Raw genomic sequence first — 22,862 nt, forward strand, 5'->3', positions numbered from 1 at the left:
CAGTGATTCTAATGGCATCCCCTGATCATGTTTTCGTTGTCTATAGATGTTATTTGGTTTCTTGGAGTTGAGGAAGTAGAGTAGAGTTCTCTAGAGTTGGTTGGTCAATTTCTTGTGAGGTAAGAGAAGCAAGTTTAATTGATGTTTGATTTTTGGAAATTTTATAATATGTGATTGTTTGATGGGATGTGATTGAATCGTGAATTTAAATTGAATGGAGAAATCTGGTATGTAGAGTTGCTTATAAATGTTGTGTGTTGATGTGTAAATTAATGAAATGATGAGGTGAAAGGTGATTCTGATGTGAAAGTTGTGTGTGATGAATTTGAAATGTTAAAATGGGTGAATTAGGAGTGGTCATACTGCTATAAATCCTTAAATTGTTTTCAGCAGAAAAAATAGATAGTTTTTGGGTTAGAAAGGGGGTTTTGACAAGTGAAAAGTTAAGATAATGGTTATTTTAGAAAAACTGTGTTTTGGGGTTGGTCTAAGTGTTGATTAAGACTGGTTTGAAGTATGTGTTAGCAGAAATCTGTTGTAGAATTGGTTATTAGCCATTTGGAGGTGTTTTGTATGATTTTTGGGTCATTTTAAGGGCTTTCGCTTGTTGAAATTCTTAAGTCATGGTGGTCTTAGGTACATTTTGAGTCTCTGGGAATTGTTTTGATGTCCTTTGAGGCTTGTTTGGTAGGTTACTTTACAAAAATATGGTTTTTATATATCTAGAACTGTTAATTTGGATTTTGGGTACTTAACTTGGTCTAAATGCATTGAAATCATGTTCAATTGAGCAATTGGTGTCTAAATGTAAGTTATAAACATGTTTAAGAATCAATACAGTGTTAATGATGCCCATTTGGTCTTTTGAAATGAGTTTGAATAACATTTAAATCCAATTTAGAGTGTGATGTCAACTGATATGGCGTTGAGGGGTAGTTTCTAGCGTTGAGCGCCACACTCTTGTGGCTCTAGCATTGAGGGGTAGTTTTCTAACGCTGAACGCCACATTCCAGTGGCTCTAACGCTGAGCGGTAGTTTTTTGGCGCTGAGCGCTAGTGATAGCAAGTAGTTTCCTTTGTTCTTAAATGTGATTTTTGGTTAATGTTTTGTGTGAAATTGTTATGTTGTACATGCTCTGATAGCTATTTAAGGCTTTTGAAATGGTATGGATATCTTATGAGAATGAAAACGGTGTGTTGTGATAAGAATCTCAAGGAGGGATTCTATATTCTAGTAAGTTGCGGTGAATGCTTGATAGAGAGATGCAATAAGCAAGTATCCTGATATTTTACCAACCGTTTAACTCATGTAGAGTTAAATGAGGTGGCAAAGAGAATGACAGGAGGTCTTTACCCTAGCCTTTCGGTTTTAGGAGTGAAAGATTAACCTCATGGGTGGTAGGTCGAGTTACCCTTATTTATAACTCTACAAAGTATAAATACCACAATGGGTGCACACCTTTTTAGAATGTCTATAACAAGCATAATATCCGGATAATTAAGTATAACATCGGTCTTTTGGTTGTATGATTTATTTTCTATTGAATATTAATAAATATCAATCTAAGTTATGATATGTGGTTTCATTTCTACTCTATCTTACCCTTGCTTTTGTTTTTGTTTGTCTGTGTGTGTTTTCTCTTTTACAATAATTACCTTAATGATGTGAGCTTAGGGGAATGTTTTTCAAGTTGTTCAATACGAGGTTGAGGGAAAAGTAGCGTAGATAAGTTTTATCTTTCAGGTGTAAAATCTACTTTTCTAAAAATCTCAAGTTTCATTATAAGTTATCATCTTTATAACATTTTATTTTAGTAATTTTATATTATTAAAATAGAATGTTACATTGATAAGAATGTTGACTTACAAATTTACATTACATATGTTTTCTCAAATGGGATATAACTAAGTCCACATAGTTTTTGGAGATTTGTGTATGTAGAAAACTCTATAAAAAAAATTGCTACAAGAACAACAGAGTACACAAAGGTGTGAGAGACTCTTTGTTGTAAAAAAGAAATTGTACTTCATAGAATATTCAAACATTAATTAGAATCATAGTTACTCATTATTGAATGTGCGAAATTAATTCAAATTTTAAATATTTGTCTTACTCTTTAAGTCATCAAAGTTAAATTATTTATTAACTATTTTACTTTTATATTTTTTTTATACATATTTATTTAAATTCGATAATGATTAATATTAATTTTATGTATTTTTATTCATAATGAAAATCACAATTATATAATTATTTATGTAAAATAATTTTTATAATGAAAAATGTTTATCTAAGTATTTTTAAGTTTTATAATTTTAGTATTGTAATAGACTTTATATATTTTCTTTTATAATTCACTGTTATTCACAATATTTTTACCTGAGACTTTGATATATTTATAAATTATACAATGAGAAATTATAATGTACATTATATATTGATATTATAAATTTTTATGTGAATCTCATTTAAAAATATAAAAAATATTATATCTAAATCATTTTTAAATAATTAAATATTGGATATAAGATGACAAATATACTGATACATATATTTATATGAGTACTTTTTAATTTTATTATATTTAAATCGTTTTTAATATAAGCTAATACATCTGGTTATATATTTAAAGAATTATTTAAGTATTTATTGTATTGAAATAATTTTAAATAACTAAATATTAAACTTATAATGATTGTTATGATCATACCAATTTTATAGGATGTATAAAGATAATAAACATCACATATCTATATCAGAAATTAATGTAATAATATATATATTTATCAGTTATTAAATATTTAAATCTAAGATATTATATTATATTTTAACCCAAAAGTAGAAAAAGTTAAAGGAAAACTGAGGGGAAATAGTTTTCTGAGAAGCTAATTTTATACCAGTTGTCACAGAGGAAAGTACACAAGAGGAGGAAAATGAAGAAAAATAAACAAAAAGTAATAAAGATTAAGAATAATGTATTTCTATGAAAATAATTTATTAAAAATTAATTAAATTTCTATAAAATAAATTTTAAAGGATTTGGAGGCAGAAAAAAAATTAAAAAATTATGTGGGGTGAATTGATTCTGTAGAAAAAAATGGTGAGAAAAGTTTATAATGAATTTTAAAAATGTAGTAGCAAATATAAAATTTTATGTAAAATGATTAATTAGAGTTGTAGAGAATAATTTTTAATTGGTTTGAGAGACGAAAGAAATTAAAAAAAATTATGTCAGGTGGAATATAATTTGACTTTTGTGAAAATTTTGATGAAAAAAATTTGGAGTGGATTTTAAAAATGCAGTAGTAAGTATAAAATTTTATGTAAAATGGTTAATTAAAAGTATGGAGAATAAATTTCAATTGGTTCCATACACAAAAAGAAATTAAGAAATTAAGAAATTATGTAATTTCTACCTCACATATATATTTTTCCAATTTTAAACTCTAAAATGGTTGATTTAGCATTATTTGAAACTTGTTCTTTCTGGTAAATAACTTTCGTGTTTTACCTTAAAAAAGTCATTAAAAAAATGCAATAAAATTTATGTATGAATCGCCTTCCAATAAAAATATAATTAAAAAAAGCTGATTTAATTAAAATAATTGTTAATTTAAAACAGCAGTGGTTAAAAAACAATAAAACCAATCTTTACAAACCAGCACTCTAATTTAATTCAGAAACTATTGAGTGATACTAACCAAAAAAAGAAAGAAAAAAGTCCTTGGTGTAAGATGATGGAAGAGTAAAAAATGAATGGCAAGGTAATGCATGTTATATTATCGACGAAATACCTGGGTGATTACGTAATAAATAGATCCAATCTCACATGCTGCTGTTTCATGATTCATTCTCCCACAAACACAAACAACAAATTCTACTATTTCTCCCCATTATCTTCTTTTTCATCCATTAGACAAGGTAATTTATTATATTTCTTTTATCTCTCTGTTTTTCTCTGAAATGCCATAGATCTGTTATTCTATTATGCTGCAGTTTCAGATTCTTCAATTTGTCTCGTGTCCTTTGTTTGCATGCTCGTGTAGAAACTTTAAAACACCAACTGAATAATTTGAGTTCCATTTTAATGATGGAATGCCCTCTGGATCTTCGATTTTTTATTTTTTTCATGTGTCTCAGAATTGAAAATTATAGATCTCTTAATTTATGTCATCAAATGAGCACGTACATAATTTATAATCAACGGAATCATTCTATTCTGTGAAATTATTGTCAAAACGTCAGCTAATAGTGTAATATACACATACAAAGCAAGGACATGCATAGGTTTTTGAATCTGTGAAACGGTTATAAGCATTTGAAAGTGATTATGTTGTTTGATATTGATCTGTGTATAGGGTGCTGTGAGAGAGAACAAAAATGGTGAAGGTTTGTTGCATTGGAGCTGGGTATGTTGGAGGACCCACCATGGCCGTGATTGCGTTGAAGTGTCCAAAGGTTGTGGTAACTGTGGTGGATATATCTTCCCAGAGAATCAACGGGTGGAACAGCGACCACCTTCCGATCTATGAGCCGGGGCTTGATGATGTGGTGAAGCAGTGCAGGGGGAAGAATCTGTTCTTCAGCACCGATGTGGAGAAGCATGTCTCAGAGGCTGATATAGTGTTTGTGTCCGTGAACACCCCAACAAAAACTCACGGTCTTGGAGCTGGCAAAGCAGCTGATTTGACATACTGGGAGAGTGCTGCGAGGATGATTGCTGATGTTTCAAAATCAGATAAGATTGTGGTTGAAAAATCCACGGTCCCTGTGAAGACAGCAGAGGCAATTGAGAGGATCCTGACTCACAACAACAAAGGCATCAATTTCACCATTCTCTCGAACCCAGAATTTCTTGCCGAGGGCACAGCAATTGAAGACCTATTCAAACCAGACAGAGTCCTCATTGGAGGGAGGGAGACCCCAGATGGGCAAAAGGCCATACAAACTCTGAAAGAAGTGTATGCAAATTGGGTTCCTGAGGAGAAAATCCTGTGCACCAATTTGTGGTCTGCCGAGCTCTCAAAGCTTGCTGCGAATGCCTTTCTGGCACAGAGAATCTCTTCTGTGAATGCCATGTCAGCATTGTGTGAGGCAACCGGTGCTGATGTGGCACAGGTGTCCCACTCCATTGGGACAGACTCAAGGATTGGTCCAAAGTTCTTGAATGCCAGTGTTGGGTTTGGTGGCTCTTGCTTCCAGAAGGACATATTGAACTTGGTGTATATCTGTGAGTGCAATGGGCTTCCTGAGGTGGCAAATTACTGGAAGCAAGTGGTTAAGGTGAATGACTACCAAAAGACAAGGTTTGTGAACCGTGTTGTGTCCTCAATGTTCAACACAATTTCAAACAAGAAGATTGCAGTTCTTGGTTTTGCTTTCAAGAAGGACACAGGTGACACTAGGGAGACCCCAGCAATCGATGTGTGCAAGGGGCTATTGGGAGACAAGGCCAAGTTGAGTATATATGATCCTCAGGTCACTGAAGACCAGATCACAAAGGACCTTTCCATGAGGAAGTTTGATAAGGACCACCCTGCTCATCTTCAACCTCCAAGCCCCACTTCCATAAAGCAAGTATCTGTGGTTTGGGATGCTTATGAGGCTGTCAAGGATTCACATGGCCTTTGCATTCTCACTGAGTGGGATGAGTTCAAGAAGCTTGATTACCAGAAAGTTTATGACAGCATGCAGAAGCCAGCATTTATATTTGATGGCAGGAATGTTGTTGATGTGAAAAAGACCAGGGAAATTGGCTTTATAGTTTATTCCATTGGCAAGCCACTAGATCCATGGCTCAAGGACATGCCTGCAGTGGTGGCTTGAAAGGAGAAACACACTTTCTTCACACAATGCATGCCATCCCATTCTTTTTCTTATAATTGCATTTTTCTTCCACTTGTTTATTTATTTATACTTATGTTTTACAAGATTATGTGCTTTTAGCTAGATAAAACTTCCTAATTTCTTGGCATGCCTTTATGTAATAAACTAGCATGGAGCCCTGATTCTTGCACAGGGTCAGTTGCATTTGTTGATTCAACACTCGTTTGATTCTTACAAAAAATGTGTTTTGCCATGTAGATAATAAAATCAATAATTCTTCTCCTGCTGATCCGCTTCAGCTTTTTATTTCCTTCACTGTACCAGCTGGCAATTTTATTTCCACGTTCTCTTCACGTACAGAATTCGGTTCTTCCTCCCACCCAAAATTGTTCCATGCTTTTTCTCTGTTATCTGGTCAAATATCAATTTATTTATATAATTATAAATATTTTAAATGTTAAAATCAAATATATAAGGTGAAAACTTTGTTGTTATTATTATAATTATTGGAAACATTTTTGAAAGATTTTTTAAGAATACAATATCAAATATAAGATGAACAAAAATTTAATTTCGATATTTGTACTGAAGCTTGAAATTATTTTGTGATAATTAAATATTAAATGACTAATTAATTTCAAATAAATTAAATAGAATAAATATAATTTATATGTAAGAATATAATTAAAAAATAATTGAAAGTGGGAAGAATATATTATTTTTTGTTTGAACAAAGAAAATAATTTAAAAATTATGTATTGTGAATTATATAATTTGGGAATAAATTCCTGTAATTTTAGTTTGTCAAAAAATAACAAAAGGAACAATAAAAAGTAGAAATCAAATTGTTGTTTTGATTTTAATAAAATAAATATTTATAAACATGTTTTTGTTGTTATGTTTATGATAATTTTTAAAAAATGTATTTGATTTTTGTAAGATTCGGAAAAATAAAAGTCTTATAAATAAAGTAGACTTGAAATTTTGGTTTTTCTTTTTTGTTTGAAAATTAGTGTTTTTGAGTGTGTTAGAACATAATTGTTATGTTATTTATTTTATTTATATTTTGTCTAAAGGTAAAATAGACTTTTATCTTTATTTAATTGGTGTTGAAATTAAATAAGGAGATGTAGGAAGTAAAAGAGTTTGAATTAAAACAAAAAGGATAGAAAACATGAGATAAAAGGGAATTAATTGGTTTTACAAATATATATTATAATAAGAGATAAAATATTAAAGGCATAGGGGAGTTTATTTATAAATATCACGATATAGAGAAAGGATAAATGATGTTTAGAAACCTTAAAAACTCAAAATCAAAGAGAAAAGCATAGGAGATAGACATTTGGAAGAAAAAAAGAAAGAACAACAAAAAACTCTTAGTGCAAAAGAAGATTGGTGGTGTTTGGGAAGTATAGATAGAGCCTTAGGTCAAGGTATGAGGAAGCTTACCTTTGTTTGTTTATTGTTGTATGTTATATGTGTTCTTGGTTATTTTGATTAATAATCCTTGTTTGATATATGTTTATATAATTATGATTATGGTTGTATGATGTTATTGTTGGGCAAGAGTTTGTGTATGCATGGGCATAGGATTTATGTAATATTTGTGTTGAATTTTTCCTATGAATGTATTATGTATGTTTTGTTGGGTTATTGGGCTCCCTTCCTATGTAGAGAATAGGCCAAATAATGTGGACCATTATATGTCTCACTTTGTTTTAATGGAGATAAGTAAGATTAGTAGGGCATATCAGAGTACATTTTGGTGAAAAAATGGTGAATTTGATGAAGAATGAATGTGAACCAAACCTAAGGAGCTACAGAACATGATGATAACTAGAGATTGAGGTTAGTGGTTATGTTTAGGGTTAGTTTGACTTGTGGTTGAGAGTGAATCATGAGTGAGTGTTGGGATGTACCTAAGTATGTGATGGATGAGTATGAGTGTGGAGGATAAATTTACATGTTGTACTTTGTAAATTTTGGTTCTATTTGTGGATAGATGCTTTCTTTTTTCTTGTGTGAATTGGAAGGAGATGATTTGTAGGGGAGGCTACAAGTGGACTGTAGGAATGGCTACAGTCAATGAGGTAGGGTACAGGTGAGATGGACTCTGTCCACTATGGTATTATGGTATGGTGATGCTCATGGTCTTGTTCATGACTGGGATAGTCATGATGGTGGTGTATCTATGATGATGATCATGGTACTTGAAATGCTCCAAGTTATGTTATGTTGATAGAGGTGTTACTATAATGGTTATAGTAAGTAGTTAACATAGAGGCTAATGAGTGGATATATCAAGGGTCTATGTATGAGACGTTAGTATGATTGAATTGTTTATGTTAGAGGATTAAGAATCTTATTGTTATTACTACTATATATGGGGTGTTTGATTATGGTTGATATAATCAGAAGATATGTATATTGTTGTGTGTTTAATTATGGTTAGTATAATTAGAAGGTATGTATCTTATTGTGTGTTTGATTATGGTTGATATAATCAATATGTATGTATCTTGTTATGATTGTTTTATCGGTAGCTTACCTCATACATGTTTGTGTTTGTGTGTTTGTGAACGAAATTATCGGCAATGATCCGATAATGTGTTATACCTGAATAGATGATATTGCAGTTGTTCCAGAGGCATGATAGACTCGAGAGAGGATGGATAAAAACCTTGAGATTCAATTAAATCTATTTTGTTTTACAAGTTAAGATAATATAATTGGAGTATTTCATTCATTATTTTATTACTCGAAATAATGTAATTGGATAAGCTTTTCTTTAAGTACGTTTTCGAGCTATGATAAATTTTGAATTTTACCGATTATTAATAACCCGTAACATCTCAGAAATCTGGGTGTTACAATTTTAAATAATTGACGCTTAAAACTAAAATTATTGTGTATAAATTATAAATTAAAAAAAATTAAATTAAGAGATGATTGATAATTGGATTGATTGATGTTGTGAATAAAATTTGAGTAAACTATGGAGGAGTGTGTTGTTTGTGCATAATTTAGGGTTTTCAATTATTTTAAGAGATTTATTGTTTTTTTTAGTGGAAATGTATTCTTAATTAATGAAACAATGATGTATAAATTCAAGATGAAGAAGAAAAAATTGCATGCATTCTTAAATTCTAATGCAATATACTTTGTGAAATGAAACATAATTAATGGTGAGAAATAAATGTTTCTACATTCATCAAACAATTTTTTTTGTTATAATAGTTGACTTTTTTTTGTTATAATAGTTGACTTTAGGAATATTTTTTTGATCTATTATATATTTTTTTTAAAATTATATTTTTTTCTTATCCGGTTTTACTTAGGTATTTCTTTTGATATTCATTTCATTTGTGGATTTGAGCATAGTATCTTGGTAGTGTAAGGAGTTCAATAAATTTATTTTTAGTTTACCAAATAAACCTTCATAGACTTGAGCAACTTAGTTCAATCTATACACATTTGTGATTCACATTTCAAAATTGTAGTGCGCATATTTTGCATGCAACAAGCACATGTGAGCAATGTAGGTGTAGTTTTTGAAATTTACCATAACCACACCATAATTCGTCCAAGCAAACTACAAATCTCCCTAGTTATCATATTTCTCTTGGATTTTATGCATTGCTCTATAAAAAATATGGCACTCCTCCTATAAAAAGAAAAGCATTGATGAATGTTTGCCTTATACTATACATCCTCCCATGCCTTTATTGTAACTTCAGAGTAGACATGGTTGACAACTATCATGGTTGCAACATGTCTGCTTCTATTGGTGAAGAATTAGTTGCAATTAGTGTATATTGTCATCATCACAAAATAGATTGGAAATAATCTTATTTTCTTCAATATTAAGTTTATGGACTCATTAAGATTGGTAATCATATGTCCCTGACCATTGTCTCATGCAAGAGTCTATTTGTGTCTAGGGATATCATCCAACTATTGTGTTGTCTTAGTATTATCATCTTTGATTATGCTGTAATAGTAAAATATGTTTAACTCTATCATTTCATATGTTGTAATTATTTGCTAGAAATGTAGTTAGGAAAATAATTGGACCTAAAGAAACCATATATTACAAATGTATCGCATAAGAGAACTTAAGAAGACAATTATCCCTACTGACAACATCTTTTCTTTAGTGTTGCATTTCTAAATGTCCTCATGAAGTTTTGTGTAATGTAACAGATGTAGTACACATGCACATAATTGTTGTTGTTTCGACCACTACCTTCTTTAGAATATGTGCTCTTGATTGATTCGTGACAATAAAAAATCAGAAGGTCATTTTGTAGAGAAACGTATATTCGTAGGTTGCATAGGAAAATAACAATGCATCAACAATGTCACTTTCTACCAAACAAATATAGTTGGTAATTTGTTGTAGCGAACATCTTTCACAATTGTGATCAATAATGTTCCTCTATATTTGTCATACAAGAATGTCCCATCAACTTGGATAATTGACTTACAAAATTTGAAACAATCAATGTGTGTTTTCCATGTTCAAAAGACCCTTTTGAAAATCCAATTGGTTGCCTTACAAAAGTGTTTGGTGAATAAATTTAATTTAAACAAATTTATAAAATTGCATAGAATGAAATTTAATTGGTTTGAGAGGAGAAAAAATTAAAAAATTATGTGAGCTGAAATATTAAATTATTTATGTAAATTATAAATATTTTTAAATGTTAAAATCAAATATATAAAGTGAAAAGTTTGTTATTGCTATTATAGTCTAGGGTCTAGGGTGTGAGCATGGTAGGTGTAGTTTTTGGAATTTATCACAGTCACACCTTAATTCATCCAAGTGGACTATAAATTTGTTTGATGGTCATATGTCCCTTGGATTTTGTATTTCTTATATAAAAAATATGGTGGTCCTTCTATTAAAGAAAATAATTGTTTACCTTAAACGATACATATTCCAATGCTTTCATCGTGACTTTAGAGTAGACATGACTAACAACCATCATAATTGTGACCTGCCTATTTTTGTTGGTTAAGAATTTATAACAATAAGTATATGTTGCCATCACCATAAAAGAGATTATGCAGTTTCTTGTTTTCTTTAGTATTAAATTTATGGCCTTATTGGGATTGGTAGTCATGTGTTGCCACTGTTGGCCACTGCCTCATGCAAGAGTTCACTTGTCTTATGAATATAGTTCATTTATGGTGTTGCCTCAATATCATTCTCTATGATTATGTTGAGATAGTAAAACATGTGTGGCTTTTTCATTTCATATGCTATAATTATTTGTTAGAAATGTAGTTAGTAAAATAATTGAACCTAAAGAAACTACAAATTATAAATGAATCGTATAAGAAAACTTAAGAAGACAGTTTATCCATGTTTACAACATCTTTCTTTAGTATTTCATTTCTAAATCTACTCATGAAGTTTTGTGTAATATGAATAATGTAGTATGAATGCACATAATTATTGTTGTTTCAACTACTACCTTCTTTAAAATATGTGTTCTTGATTGATTCATGATGGTAGAAAATCAGACAAAGTTTGTTTTGTAGAGTAACATATCTTTGTAGGTTGTATAGGAAAAAGAACCATACATTAACAGTCTCATCCTCTTTACCACAACAAATGAAATTGGTAATATCTTATTGCGGTCATCTCATGCAATTATGACCAATAATGTCCGTTTATATTTGTCGCATAAGAATGTCCCATCAATTTAGATAACTAATTTACAAAATTTGAAACCATCAATGCATGTTTTGCATGTCCAGAAGACCCTCTTGATATGTTGTTTCGGTATTTATTTTCCAAATAAATCCACTTATGTAAATTTACATAGCGTTTAGAAGGGAAAACCATTTTCTGTACGACTTTCCCATTTGTCATTAACATTTTATGTGGCCAATTCTTTTCTAAGCCATGCGTTATTGTAGGTAACTATATATTTTTGGTTCAACTTTGTGTCAACCATGATGATAAGCACTAGGGTGGAAGGCTCTTCTTAGATGATTTCATGAATGCATTGTCCTATCATTTAAGACCTAACTTGTTGTGGTTTTGTGAGAACATGGGGAAACACATGTGTGCACACCTTCCAACTTCACAATTTCCTACTGTTGATCCTTGTACACAAAATTGCTCTACACCTCTAGGCATAATCAGCATGGACAATTACATCATAATGATTTGAAAATTGAACCTTGTATATACAATGTTTAACAATGTGAAAATGGTGTATGACAATTACACCATGTGTATATTGAATTCATTATCTGAAAAAAAAAACAAGTAAAATTCGAGAAAGATTGCACAACATAGAGGAAAAATACATAAATGGGTGATGATCTAAAATAATGAAAATATGTTATTTATATTTATAATCAACACATGTGTGTAGTACGACAAAAATGTTGTAACTAAAGAGAAATTACATAACATAATTATAAATTAATACGTTGGATTCGAGCACACTCAAACTTACTTAGGTTCAACTTAACTTAACCTAGCTTGACTTGAACTTTTTTCCTTGACTCAACTTGGCCTAATTTTGGTTTGACCCGACTAGAACCAAACTAATGTAGACTTGGCCCTAGTAGACACATCCTAATGTGTATTTGATGTCAAACCCATCTTGACATATGTTCAACCCAATCAAACTTAGTTTGACTATGTTTGGCTTAATTCATCTTGACTTGAGCTTGGTTCGCCCCAACCAAGTCTAACCCATCCAAACATGGGCTAGGCACATCCTGACCCAAACTAACCTAAGCTTGACCTAACTAAGTTTGAACTTGACTTAGGCTTGACAAATTCAATCTCAACTTGATATGGGTTTGACCTTACCTAACTTGCTCAGGCCTAGCTTGATAAAACCTAAATTGAGCTAGACTCCACCTAACTCTTCCTTACATGACTTTAACCAACATGCCTTTCTCGACCTATGTCATTTGGGTTGACTTAACTTGATATAGACATTGCTTAACATGAAATCAAGCACACTGAAACTTACTTGGGCCCTAATCGATTCAACTCAACTCAACTTGGACCTTTTCGACTTGGTTCAACTTAGCTTGATTTGGTTTTAATCAAATTTTACCAACCTAGGCTCACTCTAACTTGCCTTGATGTGGACCGAAACTAACTCGACTTGATGTGTGCCTAGATCGATTCAACATGTAGTGGATCTATTGATTCTGCCTTAAGTGGGTCTCAAATGACTCAACCCAACTTGACATTGGTCCTATTCAACCTATCGTGGACTCAACTTGGATTTTGTCAACATCAAATTTACTCAACTCAATCTAATGTATATTTAGTATAACTTGAGTTAACTTTAACATATAACTAATTCAATTGGTCACAAAATGTTTGACATGAGTTCATCTAATTCACTTGATTTTATCTTATTTAAACTAAATCTAATTTAACATTTCATAATTTAAACCATCAAAACCCATTAATTTTAAATTTTCCAAATTAAAAAAAGTTATCTAATTTATGTCTAATATAATCCAATTAAATTAATTAAGCTTAAAATCTAAAATTAAAAAAAATTAAATTTAAAATAAAGTTAAAATATAAACTTGAATATATCAGATTATAGATATTTTCCATTCCTTAAAAGAAAACATATTCTTAACTTGCCGTCCTCAATGACGTCGCCAAATGAAACGTCTCCACATCGTGGAAACAAAATAATATTGTTTTTTAAAGTTTAAACACAATATTAATTTGAAAAAAAAAAGGAAATGGATGATTAAGACATGGCATGGGAGGTGGATGCAAGAAGTGGAAACTGACGTTAGTTCTTATTTATTTATTTATCCAATAACCCTTTCCCTCATTTATTTGCAATCTTGCGATCCACACGGCACTCACTTCCTCCTCCGTCGTGTAGGTTCACCAAATTGACGCATCAGGTGCAGTGATGGCAGGAGCAACGAGCCTGAACCTCTGGGGCATACTATCGGAATCGAAACGCATAATCGACGCCCACTCTCGCCACTTCCTCGCCCTCTCCGTCATCTTTCTCCTCCCTCTCTCCTTCTCCATCATCGTTTCCCCCTTCCTCTTCCCTCTCTTATCCCCTCATCAATCCCAGAACACACACCTCCAACTCCATTCCCAAACCCTAACCCTAACCCCCTTCTCCCTTCCCCTCATCCTCTTCCTCCTCTCCCTCCCCATCTTCTCCCTCTGCGCCCTCGCCTCCATCACCCACAGCGTCTTCCACGGCTTCTTCGGCCGCCCCGTCAAACTCCCCTCCGCCCTCCTCTCTATCCCCCCCTCCCTCCCCCGTCTCATAGCCACCACCTTCATCTCCCACCTCATCCTTCTCTCTCTCTCCCTTCCCCTCCCTTTCCTCCTCCGCCGCCTCTCCTTCGCCTCCCCACTCCTCCTCACCGCCTCAACACTCTTCCTCCTCGCCCTACTCCTCGCCCTGCTCTACCTCCGCGTCTCCTGGTCTCTCGCCCCCGTCATCGTCGTCGCGGAGTCCACCTGGGGCCTCCAACCTCTCCGCCGAAGCGCCTCTCTCGTTAGCGGAATGACCCCCGTCGCCTCCTCCTCCTTCCTCTTCTTCGCTTCCCTTCAGGCCCTCCTCCTCTGGACCGCCTTCCTTATTCGCTCCGACGGCTGGGCCTGGAAAGACTGGGCCTTCATCACCCAGATCGTCCTCACCTCCACTCTCCTCATGATCCTCATGCTCTACAGAGCCGCCGCCGACACCGTCCTCTACATGTACTGCAAGGCCGTTCACGGCGAGCTCGCTGTCGACATCGCCCAGGAGTTCGCTTGGCAGTACGTTTGCTTGCCGTTCGATGACGGCAAGGTTCCTCACGTTGTTTCGGTTGTTCATGTGTAAGGAATGTAGCTTCCAAGGTTGGTTCAACGTTACTTTTTGTAACATGGCCAGTGTATCTTCTCTCTTGCTCCTGTAAATTTATGTTACCGTTTAGCAGAGGATATGGAACTTGTGGTTGTCAAATGTATATATTGTAATTTAGTGTGAAACTTCATGGCATCTATTTTTTAGTTGCACAATCATGTCATGGACGAATGCTCTTTTTAAGTTAAGTAGTTAACAAATTTTGCTTATGTGTAGTGTTAAAATCAGGGGAATTTATGATTGGAATCGTTTTTTGGTTTATTGGAGTTTAGCTTAATGCGAAGTGTTACAGAAGGTTTGAAACTAGAAATCACTTGGGCTGCAAACAATCTCATCTTTTTGAACCATGGTGGAATCAGTTAAGATGGTGATTTTAAAGTTGCAAGTGAGGCTAATCAGCTTGCAGATCATCTTGCGAATATGGCCTCACAGGCTTTCTGTTGGGTCGTGTCCAAAAGTTTATTCCTCGTCATGCTTTTATATGATCGTTTGTGATGCTTTAGAATTTCTTCCCTGCGAGAAGTCCGCTTGTTTGTTAGACCATCTTCATCACTTGAAAAAAAAAAAACTAGAAATGGTGAACTGATGAAACCTGGCCCAATTTTTGCACTAGCTTTGGTGTTGGAGGCATGGGATTTAATATAGCCATGAATAAATAGTGGTGGTATATTAGGTAGCATATCGAAAGACTTTGCACTACAAAATTAGCAAAATGAGCTCCTTTTATTTTGGGTTTTATTTATTAGATGCGCGAGTAAGAAAATGAAAAACGAGGTGATAAAAATAAGTGAGAAAATATAACTGTATTTGAAAATGTCTTTGAAAGACAGACAGGTGCTATTGTAGTTTCTTTTGTTAAATGTTGTGGGAAGTTGAAACAAAATATTGGCCACACTATGACAAATTAAGATTAGGATAGTATGAAAGATGTGCAGATCAGACTACAGATGAAGATATGCTCTTTATTAATCTTAGAACATGGGTAATGGAACTAGTGGCATACTTTTTCTTTTATAAAAAAGGTGGCAGATTCATTTTGAAAGAGGATCCTTTCAGCTTGCTTAAATGTGCAAAAGACGTATCTTAAGTTATCTTGTTTCTTCAAAAATTAATCCTTTTTTAAAGCCGAAATTTCATATAGGATTCTCATGTATTTATTGAATATGATAAATCCTGCTTTAGGTGCTTGTAAATTGTGATATCTATCAGAATCGGCTTCCTGAAATAGGTCACAATAGGATCAAGATGGACAAGGAATTCCACCTGTCAGAAACTCATTTGCGATAAATAGCGAAGAGGCAATAAAATATGTTTATATTAAATTAGGTTTGTTTTCATCTGTATCTTTATCATAGAGGGATTCTGTATAATTTATTATTAGCTTATTGAAACATTTCACACTGGTTAAGTTTGCTTTATAAGCGGTTAATGACACCACCATGTGGTTAATTTTGTGAAGCAAGTAGTTAATAATATTGTTAAGTTATTGACAGTTAGATGAACTTACCTACGTATGAAAATAAACTTGCTTCTTGAATATTTACATTTTAAACTTCTTGAAGACGGATTGAAGATAATAATAAATGTTATTTATTAAAATAATTTACCAAAATCATCTCATTAATAAATGTATTGTTTAGTGTTCAGTAGAAAGTAGAAAATAGAGAATAGAGAATATTGATCAGTTAATTCTTTTTAAAAATAGATAAATAATTAGTATTTCAGATGTTATTAAAATTTATTATAGCTTCATAGTTTGTGAGACAAAAATAGAATCATCACTCGTGATTATTTTATTAAAAAGGTTTTTTCTTTTCTAAATATGAGTTTAAACAAGCAATGAGGTTCTCAGAATGTTTTAACAAGTGAATTAAGCACATTTGCCCACATATAACTACATTTATGGGATAGACGTTGGGTTACGTTTACAAATTACAAATATCGCTACTACAAACACCATTTTTACTTACACGAAGCTCTGTAACTTTTACTATGAAAGAGAAGTTTCGTGAGTTTGCACGAACCTCTTTTAATGTTTACTTAAATACACACTAAACAGTACTTATTATATGGCCTTGAACTCATTGGAAACGTAGCAAAACTCGTCGGAGAAGAACATGTTTTGAAAGAGCTGTTAATATGGCAGATTAGCCAGAGTCGTTTTAATAGAAATTATGCACGAAGATACAACCTAAAGAAACAATTGTAACATTTTGGAGTTTGGAGGTGTAGACAATAATTCTCTTCCCAAATTCAGTAACTTGTACTTCTCATGATAGAAATAGCGGCATTCTACACAGACCGACCACACTTCACCAACAGCTACAACTGACCAGTTACTATCAACATGAAACTTTGTACATTGGTTCCCACATGCTTAAAAGGTCCAAAATTTGCGAGTATTATCTTAAATGTTTAAGAACCTATTGCTCACCCGTCAAAGATTGAACATTTCTAATAAAATGTTCAGAAATATAGCTATCTAATTGACACTGGATATGACCAACAGTTGGTCACAATTTTCTACTGTGACCAACAACACTGGATGACGATTCAGGCTTTTCCAAAGAACTTTCATCCATATGAGCTCTGAAAAGAACATTACTCCAATCTGTAGATCTCTGAACAATCCTGCTTGGAACAACCCGATCACTGTCTTCCCCACCAGAAGCCTCATATCCATCACTAGTTGAACTTGACACAGGAATTTCCTTCAGAGTTGCAGCAGCATCAGCAGCTGAAGAGCCTGCAAGCTTTCTTGCTTTATCAACACCCGAAGAGGACACCCCAAAAGGGCGAATATCAGGAGAGTCTAAACTGCTTTCAGGTGATGAAGGAACAATCCCAGCTGAGCTCGAAATCCCTTTACCTGTTTGAAATGCACTGCGCCCTTCAAACGGTAGTGGGGCAAATCTAGATATCCCACTCAAACCTTTATCGACATTACTGGCAGAATCTTTTGTGAGAGACTCCAAAGACATGTCGGCAAGAAGATGAACCCGCTTACCAGCCCGCTTCTTATTGTTCTCGATTCTGGGAAGCATTCTTCGGCCACTGCTACCAAAACTGCTTTCTGATTCCTGTCTTGTTACAGGCTGCAGAACTTTGGACTTTCTTCTTGCTTCTGCAGCAGCCTTGGAAATTTCTTCTGCGTTTAAGCGTGCCAATGCCCAAGGACTAATTTTTACTGTCCCGGGATTCTTTTTCTTTAACGGATCTTCTCTCACTGTCTTCTTTCCCAGTGAACTAACAGAAACCGTGTCTGGGGGCACCACATCAAACTACAACCGATGACATCCCAAAAAGAGAAGGAAAAAATGAAAGCAGCTAGTCCTCAGTAAGCAAACGAAAGAAAGAACAGAAATGAAAATAGTAGTATCAATCTAGAAACGAGTAAATGATCAAGCTTAACAGTTCATAAATTTAGTTTTCCAGTGGGTGAAAGGTTAGGTCATGTTGTACTTGATCTGCACAAAAAACCATCCAAAAGAAGCTACGGTAGGTAACTTCTGATGTTGATATTAACATTACTCTTGATATGTTTATTCAATTAATGAAAAGTGTCATGTTTTCCATAACATAATAAATTTAGTTTGATATACATGAGATATGAAAACCATTCAAATGGAAGAGTCTTTTGCAGGGATGGTAATACCTAAAGGCATTTTAATCAAAAAAGCATCCAAGCATAAGAAAAGAGAAATAAGGAACATAGATAACAAGTCTAAATTGAAAAAAGGTTACCTGATCTTCAAGTAACAGGCGTGGGGGTGTGCACCATGCACCTCGGTGTAAATTAGTGAAGGAGCTTGCACTACTAAATCCAGTAAGTGAGCTAACAGTTGACATTTGGGGACTTTGCTGACCTCCGTTTCCTAGCTGCTCCTGATCCTGCTCCCTCATAGCTATGATGTAATCATACGTGCTGAGTCCCTGAATCACTCAGCAAACTAACAATTAACACTTCAGATTGAGGATACATACATTGATAATGTTTAGCACTACAAATATTATTGTGATAAACTGATAATCAAGACGTAAACATGCGTCTTCCCCCAAGGAAAACGTTTTATTCGCTACTAGGAACTAAAATGTGAGAGACTTGTCAATGTTTTCACATACGAGAAGTGTGTAGACTAAACCATCAACAACTACACATGGCCAGTTTAAATAGAAAAAGTTATGTGACAAAAGATTTATGTAACTATTTACTGTTTTGTTTTCAGACAGAAAGATAAATAAAATTCCTTTCAAGATGAAGAGTTAACCGGACAGTTAACATACCAAACAACAGTCAAACTTACCTTTTTAATGAGGAGGATATGAAAGAAGAAAAGCTGAACAACTGGTAAGGTAGCAATCATTGCAAGAATTGTGCAGATGGACTGAAAATTTCACAGGGAGAAAATAAGAATAGCTGCATCTGGAAACAGCCTCAGAATTTTATCAAATAAAAAGATTCCAAGCGAAGACAAGCAAAACTAAGTTAGTTTGTTGGAAGAATAACTGAGCATTACTAGATAAATATAGTAATTACATAAGAGGGAGAGGGAGAGGGAGAATGCTCACCACCACAACAACAAAAGGAACCAGAGAGAAACTGGTTCCCAACTTGGAGGATATATCCACAGAAAATTGCTTCCTCTTGACAAAACAGAAGATAAGCACTAGTATCCCAGTCAACCATTGAAGAATAAACTGCAATCTCAAGCCCAAGGTGCAAAAATCATGTATAAACCTGTCATTAGTTAGTAAAAATGAAAATGACTAGGAAATACAAATCCATACTTGTGATGCTCTATAGGTTATGGCATGTTGCAACAATTATTAAGACAGGTTTGGGATGGTTCAAAGAGAAATAGGAAAGAATTGATACTTTATACGGAGATAAGTAGGGTAAATTTTTTTTGTTTTTGGCAATAGAGGTTGACTTCCAAACACTGATGATTTCAAGCAGAATTATATTTTTCAATAACGTAGGAGTGTTGAAACAAAAGCTTGAAGATTTGATGATTTTGATGTAGTTAGGTTGTTTGATTTTTGTGTTGAGTTGTAATTTTCGTGTTTAATCTTGTATAAATGTTTCCTTTGCCTTTGATCAGGCATAGATTGTGAAAGAAAAAGTTCATTCTGAGCTGTCTAGTTAAAGGTTAAACGCAGAAAAAAGTGTTAAAAGGATTAAAAACAATTTTAATCTATTATAATGTTCTTCAAGTTGCTGGAAGTACAAAGAAGAATAATTTAATTGATTAAAATCACGATTTTATTGGTTAATGCTCTTTGTTTCAAATCAATTAAAACAAACTTTCATCCATTAAAATCACGTTAAGATCCCTCTTTTAGTGATTTTAAAGGATTAGGATGGACAATATTGCTTACCAAGAGCATAGCAGCAACCATGAGCGCAAAAAATTGGCAGTAGTTTTTTTTCCCTATACAGTTGTTAAGCCACTGCAAACCAAGGTAGCAAAAGTCCTTCAGAACATAACTCGAGTGGTATCTAAAGAAATAGTAAGATATATACTCATACTCGGCAATGATGATCAAAGTGATCTACACACTTGTCACAAACTCTACAGTGCTTGCTGTACTTGAAAACCTGCATCAATGCAATTCTTCAGTTATATACCATCTAAGAATTGCAGAGTGAGCATGATTTTGTAACAGAAGGTAATTATAAAGTTCTCCATGCACAAATGTCAAGGCATCCTTTCACCTCCACATGTCATATTAAGGAATGAACTCCAACAGTAATTTTAAAGGGATGATACATTTCTAGTTCAAAAATCTTCTACGCACCTCAACTTCACACAAACTGCAGTAGAACATACCATCTTCACTTATTTGTTTATCTGAAGATTTATCAGTTAAACTTGAGCAGCTGCAGATATAAGCACAAGGGGAAGAAACCAAGAGTACACAGGATGAACATGATGATGTACTCTTCTCCACTGAATTCGAAGCATTTTTTGAAACTCCTTTTGTTCCCAATCCCTCCTTTTCCACATAATTAGCTCCAGCTGCTGATGCATATACTTCATGCATTGACGAAGTTGATTCTTCACCTAATTTAGAACTCTTTACTTTAGCAAGCTTTTTACTTTCTGGGATTTTTAGATACTTTTTCGACTTAAAAACCCCTGGATCTGCTGGATCTGATGCTGCACACCAAATGTACAGTCCGAAGACACTAATAATCTGGCAAAAGAGGAAATATCACTATACTATGATGTCTTTCACAGGGAAATAACGTTAGCAAATAACTCTCAAAAGGGGTGAACATCAGAGAATAGAAAATGCATATCTGCATGCATAGATAGTTCTAAAACTTGATAATATTGTGCTCTGGAGAATTGTGAGTGCATAAAACTAAAGTCTTGAACAGTGTATGGAGTTTTCTCTTGTTCCATTACGGTGTCTTGCTTTGACATAAGATTTAGTTGACATAAACCAGGATCTACAAAAGGCAATTATCAGCAAAATAACTGCACATATATAGGTAAGAATCCACTCACTCTTCAAGTGTAAGTTTTTGATACTTCAACTCCTTGATAGCTTTCTATAAAACACACAATTCTCATAACAATAGAATTATATGATTTCATCATGCACTTCAAGTTTTAGCTGAATAGAACACATTTCTGTGGTCTTATAATCAGAATTTACTTATATGTTGAAAAACGTGCCCTGCGTCAACATAAAATCTCAACTCACTAAAATAAAGTTGATCGTCGAAATATCAAATATGTTTTAAATTAGGAGATTTCAAACTAGCTATGATCATCTCCTAGGAGAAAAATAATAGAACCATTAATACAGTTCTAAGAGGAAATTTAAACAAAAAAAAAAGTGTCACTAATTTGGTCCCTGTCACCAGTAACCCTTACATATTCTAAATTTAGAGCCATCTAAGACAGTCTCATGGTTCTTATTCAAGTAGCATGTTTTAATATGCCCACTTGCAAGTAGGGATCAAATTAATAATATATTAAATATCAATTAAGAATATGTGGCACATATAGGGAGAAAAACAAAAACAAGAATAAATTACACGTAGGGGTCAAATGAAGAATGAGTAAGAAGTATCAATTGTAGGGACTAATTCAATTACATTTTACACGTATAAGGATCAATTTAATAAGCTTTTATGTTGAGGGAATTAACTGATAATTCACTTCAGGTTGAACAAAGTTTAACTTAATAAATAATCCAAACAATTAAAAAAAAAACGCATTGAAATGTAGGTCACAGATTTCTGTGATGGCTATTAGTCATAACTCAGTGTGTGCTTAAAATGGGTGTGGGAAATGGACAAGGGAAATAGACTTTTCATGTACAGAGACAGCTCCATAGAACCCTTCACTGAACTACACGACAATCTTAACAGAGTGGTAGATCATATAATAAAAAGCAACAGGAAAACTTGAACGGAATTCAGATTTACAAAAGAAACCAAATACAGAATCTGAGAGAAAAAAAGTCACAGATCTCACTCGTTTCTCAAACAATCTTAGAAAGCAGAAATGAGAATATTATATATCAAAAAAGGCAGAGATGTAGGAAGATGAGTTACCAGCGGTGAGTAAAGGCCAATAACAATATACTGACACGTCTTATTTCCAACAAAAGGAGCGAAGAACACGTAGAAGGCAAAGCCCAGAGATAAAAACACAGCACAAGCCACCACCTTCAGAAATATTTTCCACAATGAATAACAAAGAAAAAAACTTTGCAGAAAAAGAATCATATTTCACAAGTACCTGAAGAGGGTGGTAAGGTAACTGCCATCCATGCTTCCTCATAGTGGTTTACTTTGAAGTTGAACTCAAAATTTCTGAAGGAGAAGAACTCAAAGACCAAAAAGAGCAACAGAGAACAGAGGGAACACTAGCAGAAGAAGAACAAGAAGGGACGGGTTTTTTTGTTTTTGTGCCAACTTTTTCACGTTTTTTAAGGAAAGAAGGGAATGAAAAATCATAGAGTTTTTATGAAGGACAAAGAAAAGGAGGTTGAAGCAAATAGAAAGAGATGTGAATGTAAGGAGAATTGAATGAGGATAATGGTGGTGGGTGTGAAGTGTGTCTTGAGGAAGCTTTTTCTTTTGTCTTTGTCTGGTTTCAAAGAATGTTTAGTAAAAACTGGACTAAAGGT

The 22,862-nt window shown here is 33.5% G+C and overlaps 3 protein-coding genes across 3 annotated transcripts; 2 read left to right on the forward strand and 1 right to left on the reverse strand.

Moving 5' to 3' along the window:
* Positions 1-3,749: 3,749 nt before the first annotated feature.
* On the forward strand, positions 3,750-6,112 carry LOC108332364 (UDP-glucose 6-dehydrogenase 1). The gene is made up of 2 exons (XM_017567594.2): positions 3,750-3,921; positions 4,359-6,112. The coding sequence occupies exon 2, from the start codon at positions 4,381-4,383 to the stop codon at positions 5,824-5,826; it is 1,446 nt and encodes a 481-aa protein (XP_017423083.1). The 5' UTR covers positions 3,750-3,921; positions 4,359-4,380; the 3' UTR covers positions 5,827-6,112.
* Positions 6,113-13,567: 7,455 nt separating this feature from the next.
* Positions 13,568-14,836, forward strand: LOC108327596 (uncharacterized). Its single transcript, XM_052879301.1, has 2 exons — positions 13,568-13,624; positions 13,722-14,836. The coding sequence occupies exons 1-2, from the start codon at positions 13,577-13,579 to the stop codon at positions 14,685-14,687; spliced, it is 1,014 nt and encodes a 337-aa protein (XP_052735261.1). The 5' UTR covers positions 13,568-13,576; the 3' UTR covers positions 14,688-14,836.
* A 2,060-nt stretch (positions 14,837-16,896) lies between these two features.
* On the reverse strand, positions 16,897-22,853 carry LOC108346696 (probable protein S-acyltransferase 22). Its single transcript, XM_052879249.1, has 9 exons — positions 22,472-22,853; positions 22,285-22,398; positions 20,511-20,909; positions 20,242-20,310; positions 20,091-20,162; positions 19,281-19,409; positions 19,016-19,096; positions 18,456-18,644; positions 16,897-17,992 (listed from the first exon to the last, which is right to left on the reverse strand). The coding sequence occupies exons 1-9, from the start codon at positions 22,511-22,513 to the stop codon at positions 17,225-17,227; spliced, it is 1,863 nt and encodes a 620-aa protein (XP_052735209.1). The 5' UTR covers positions 22,514-22,853; the 3' UTR covers positions 16,897-17,224.
* Between the last annotated feature and the right edge of the window lie 9 nt (positions 22,854-22,862).

The sequence above is a fragment of the Vigna angularis genome, chromosome 1, assembly GCF_016808095.1.
Source record: "Vigna angularis cultivar LongXiaoDou No.4 chromosome 1, ASM1680809v1, whole genome shotgun sequence".
NCBI classification, from domain to species: Eukaryota; Viridiplantae; Streptophyta; class Magnoliopsida; order Fabales; family Fabaceae; genus Vigna; species Vigna angularis.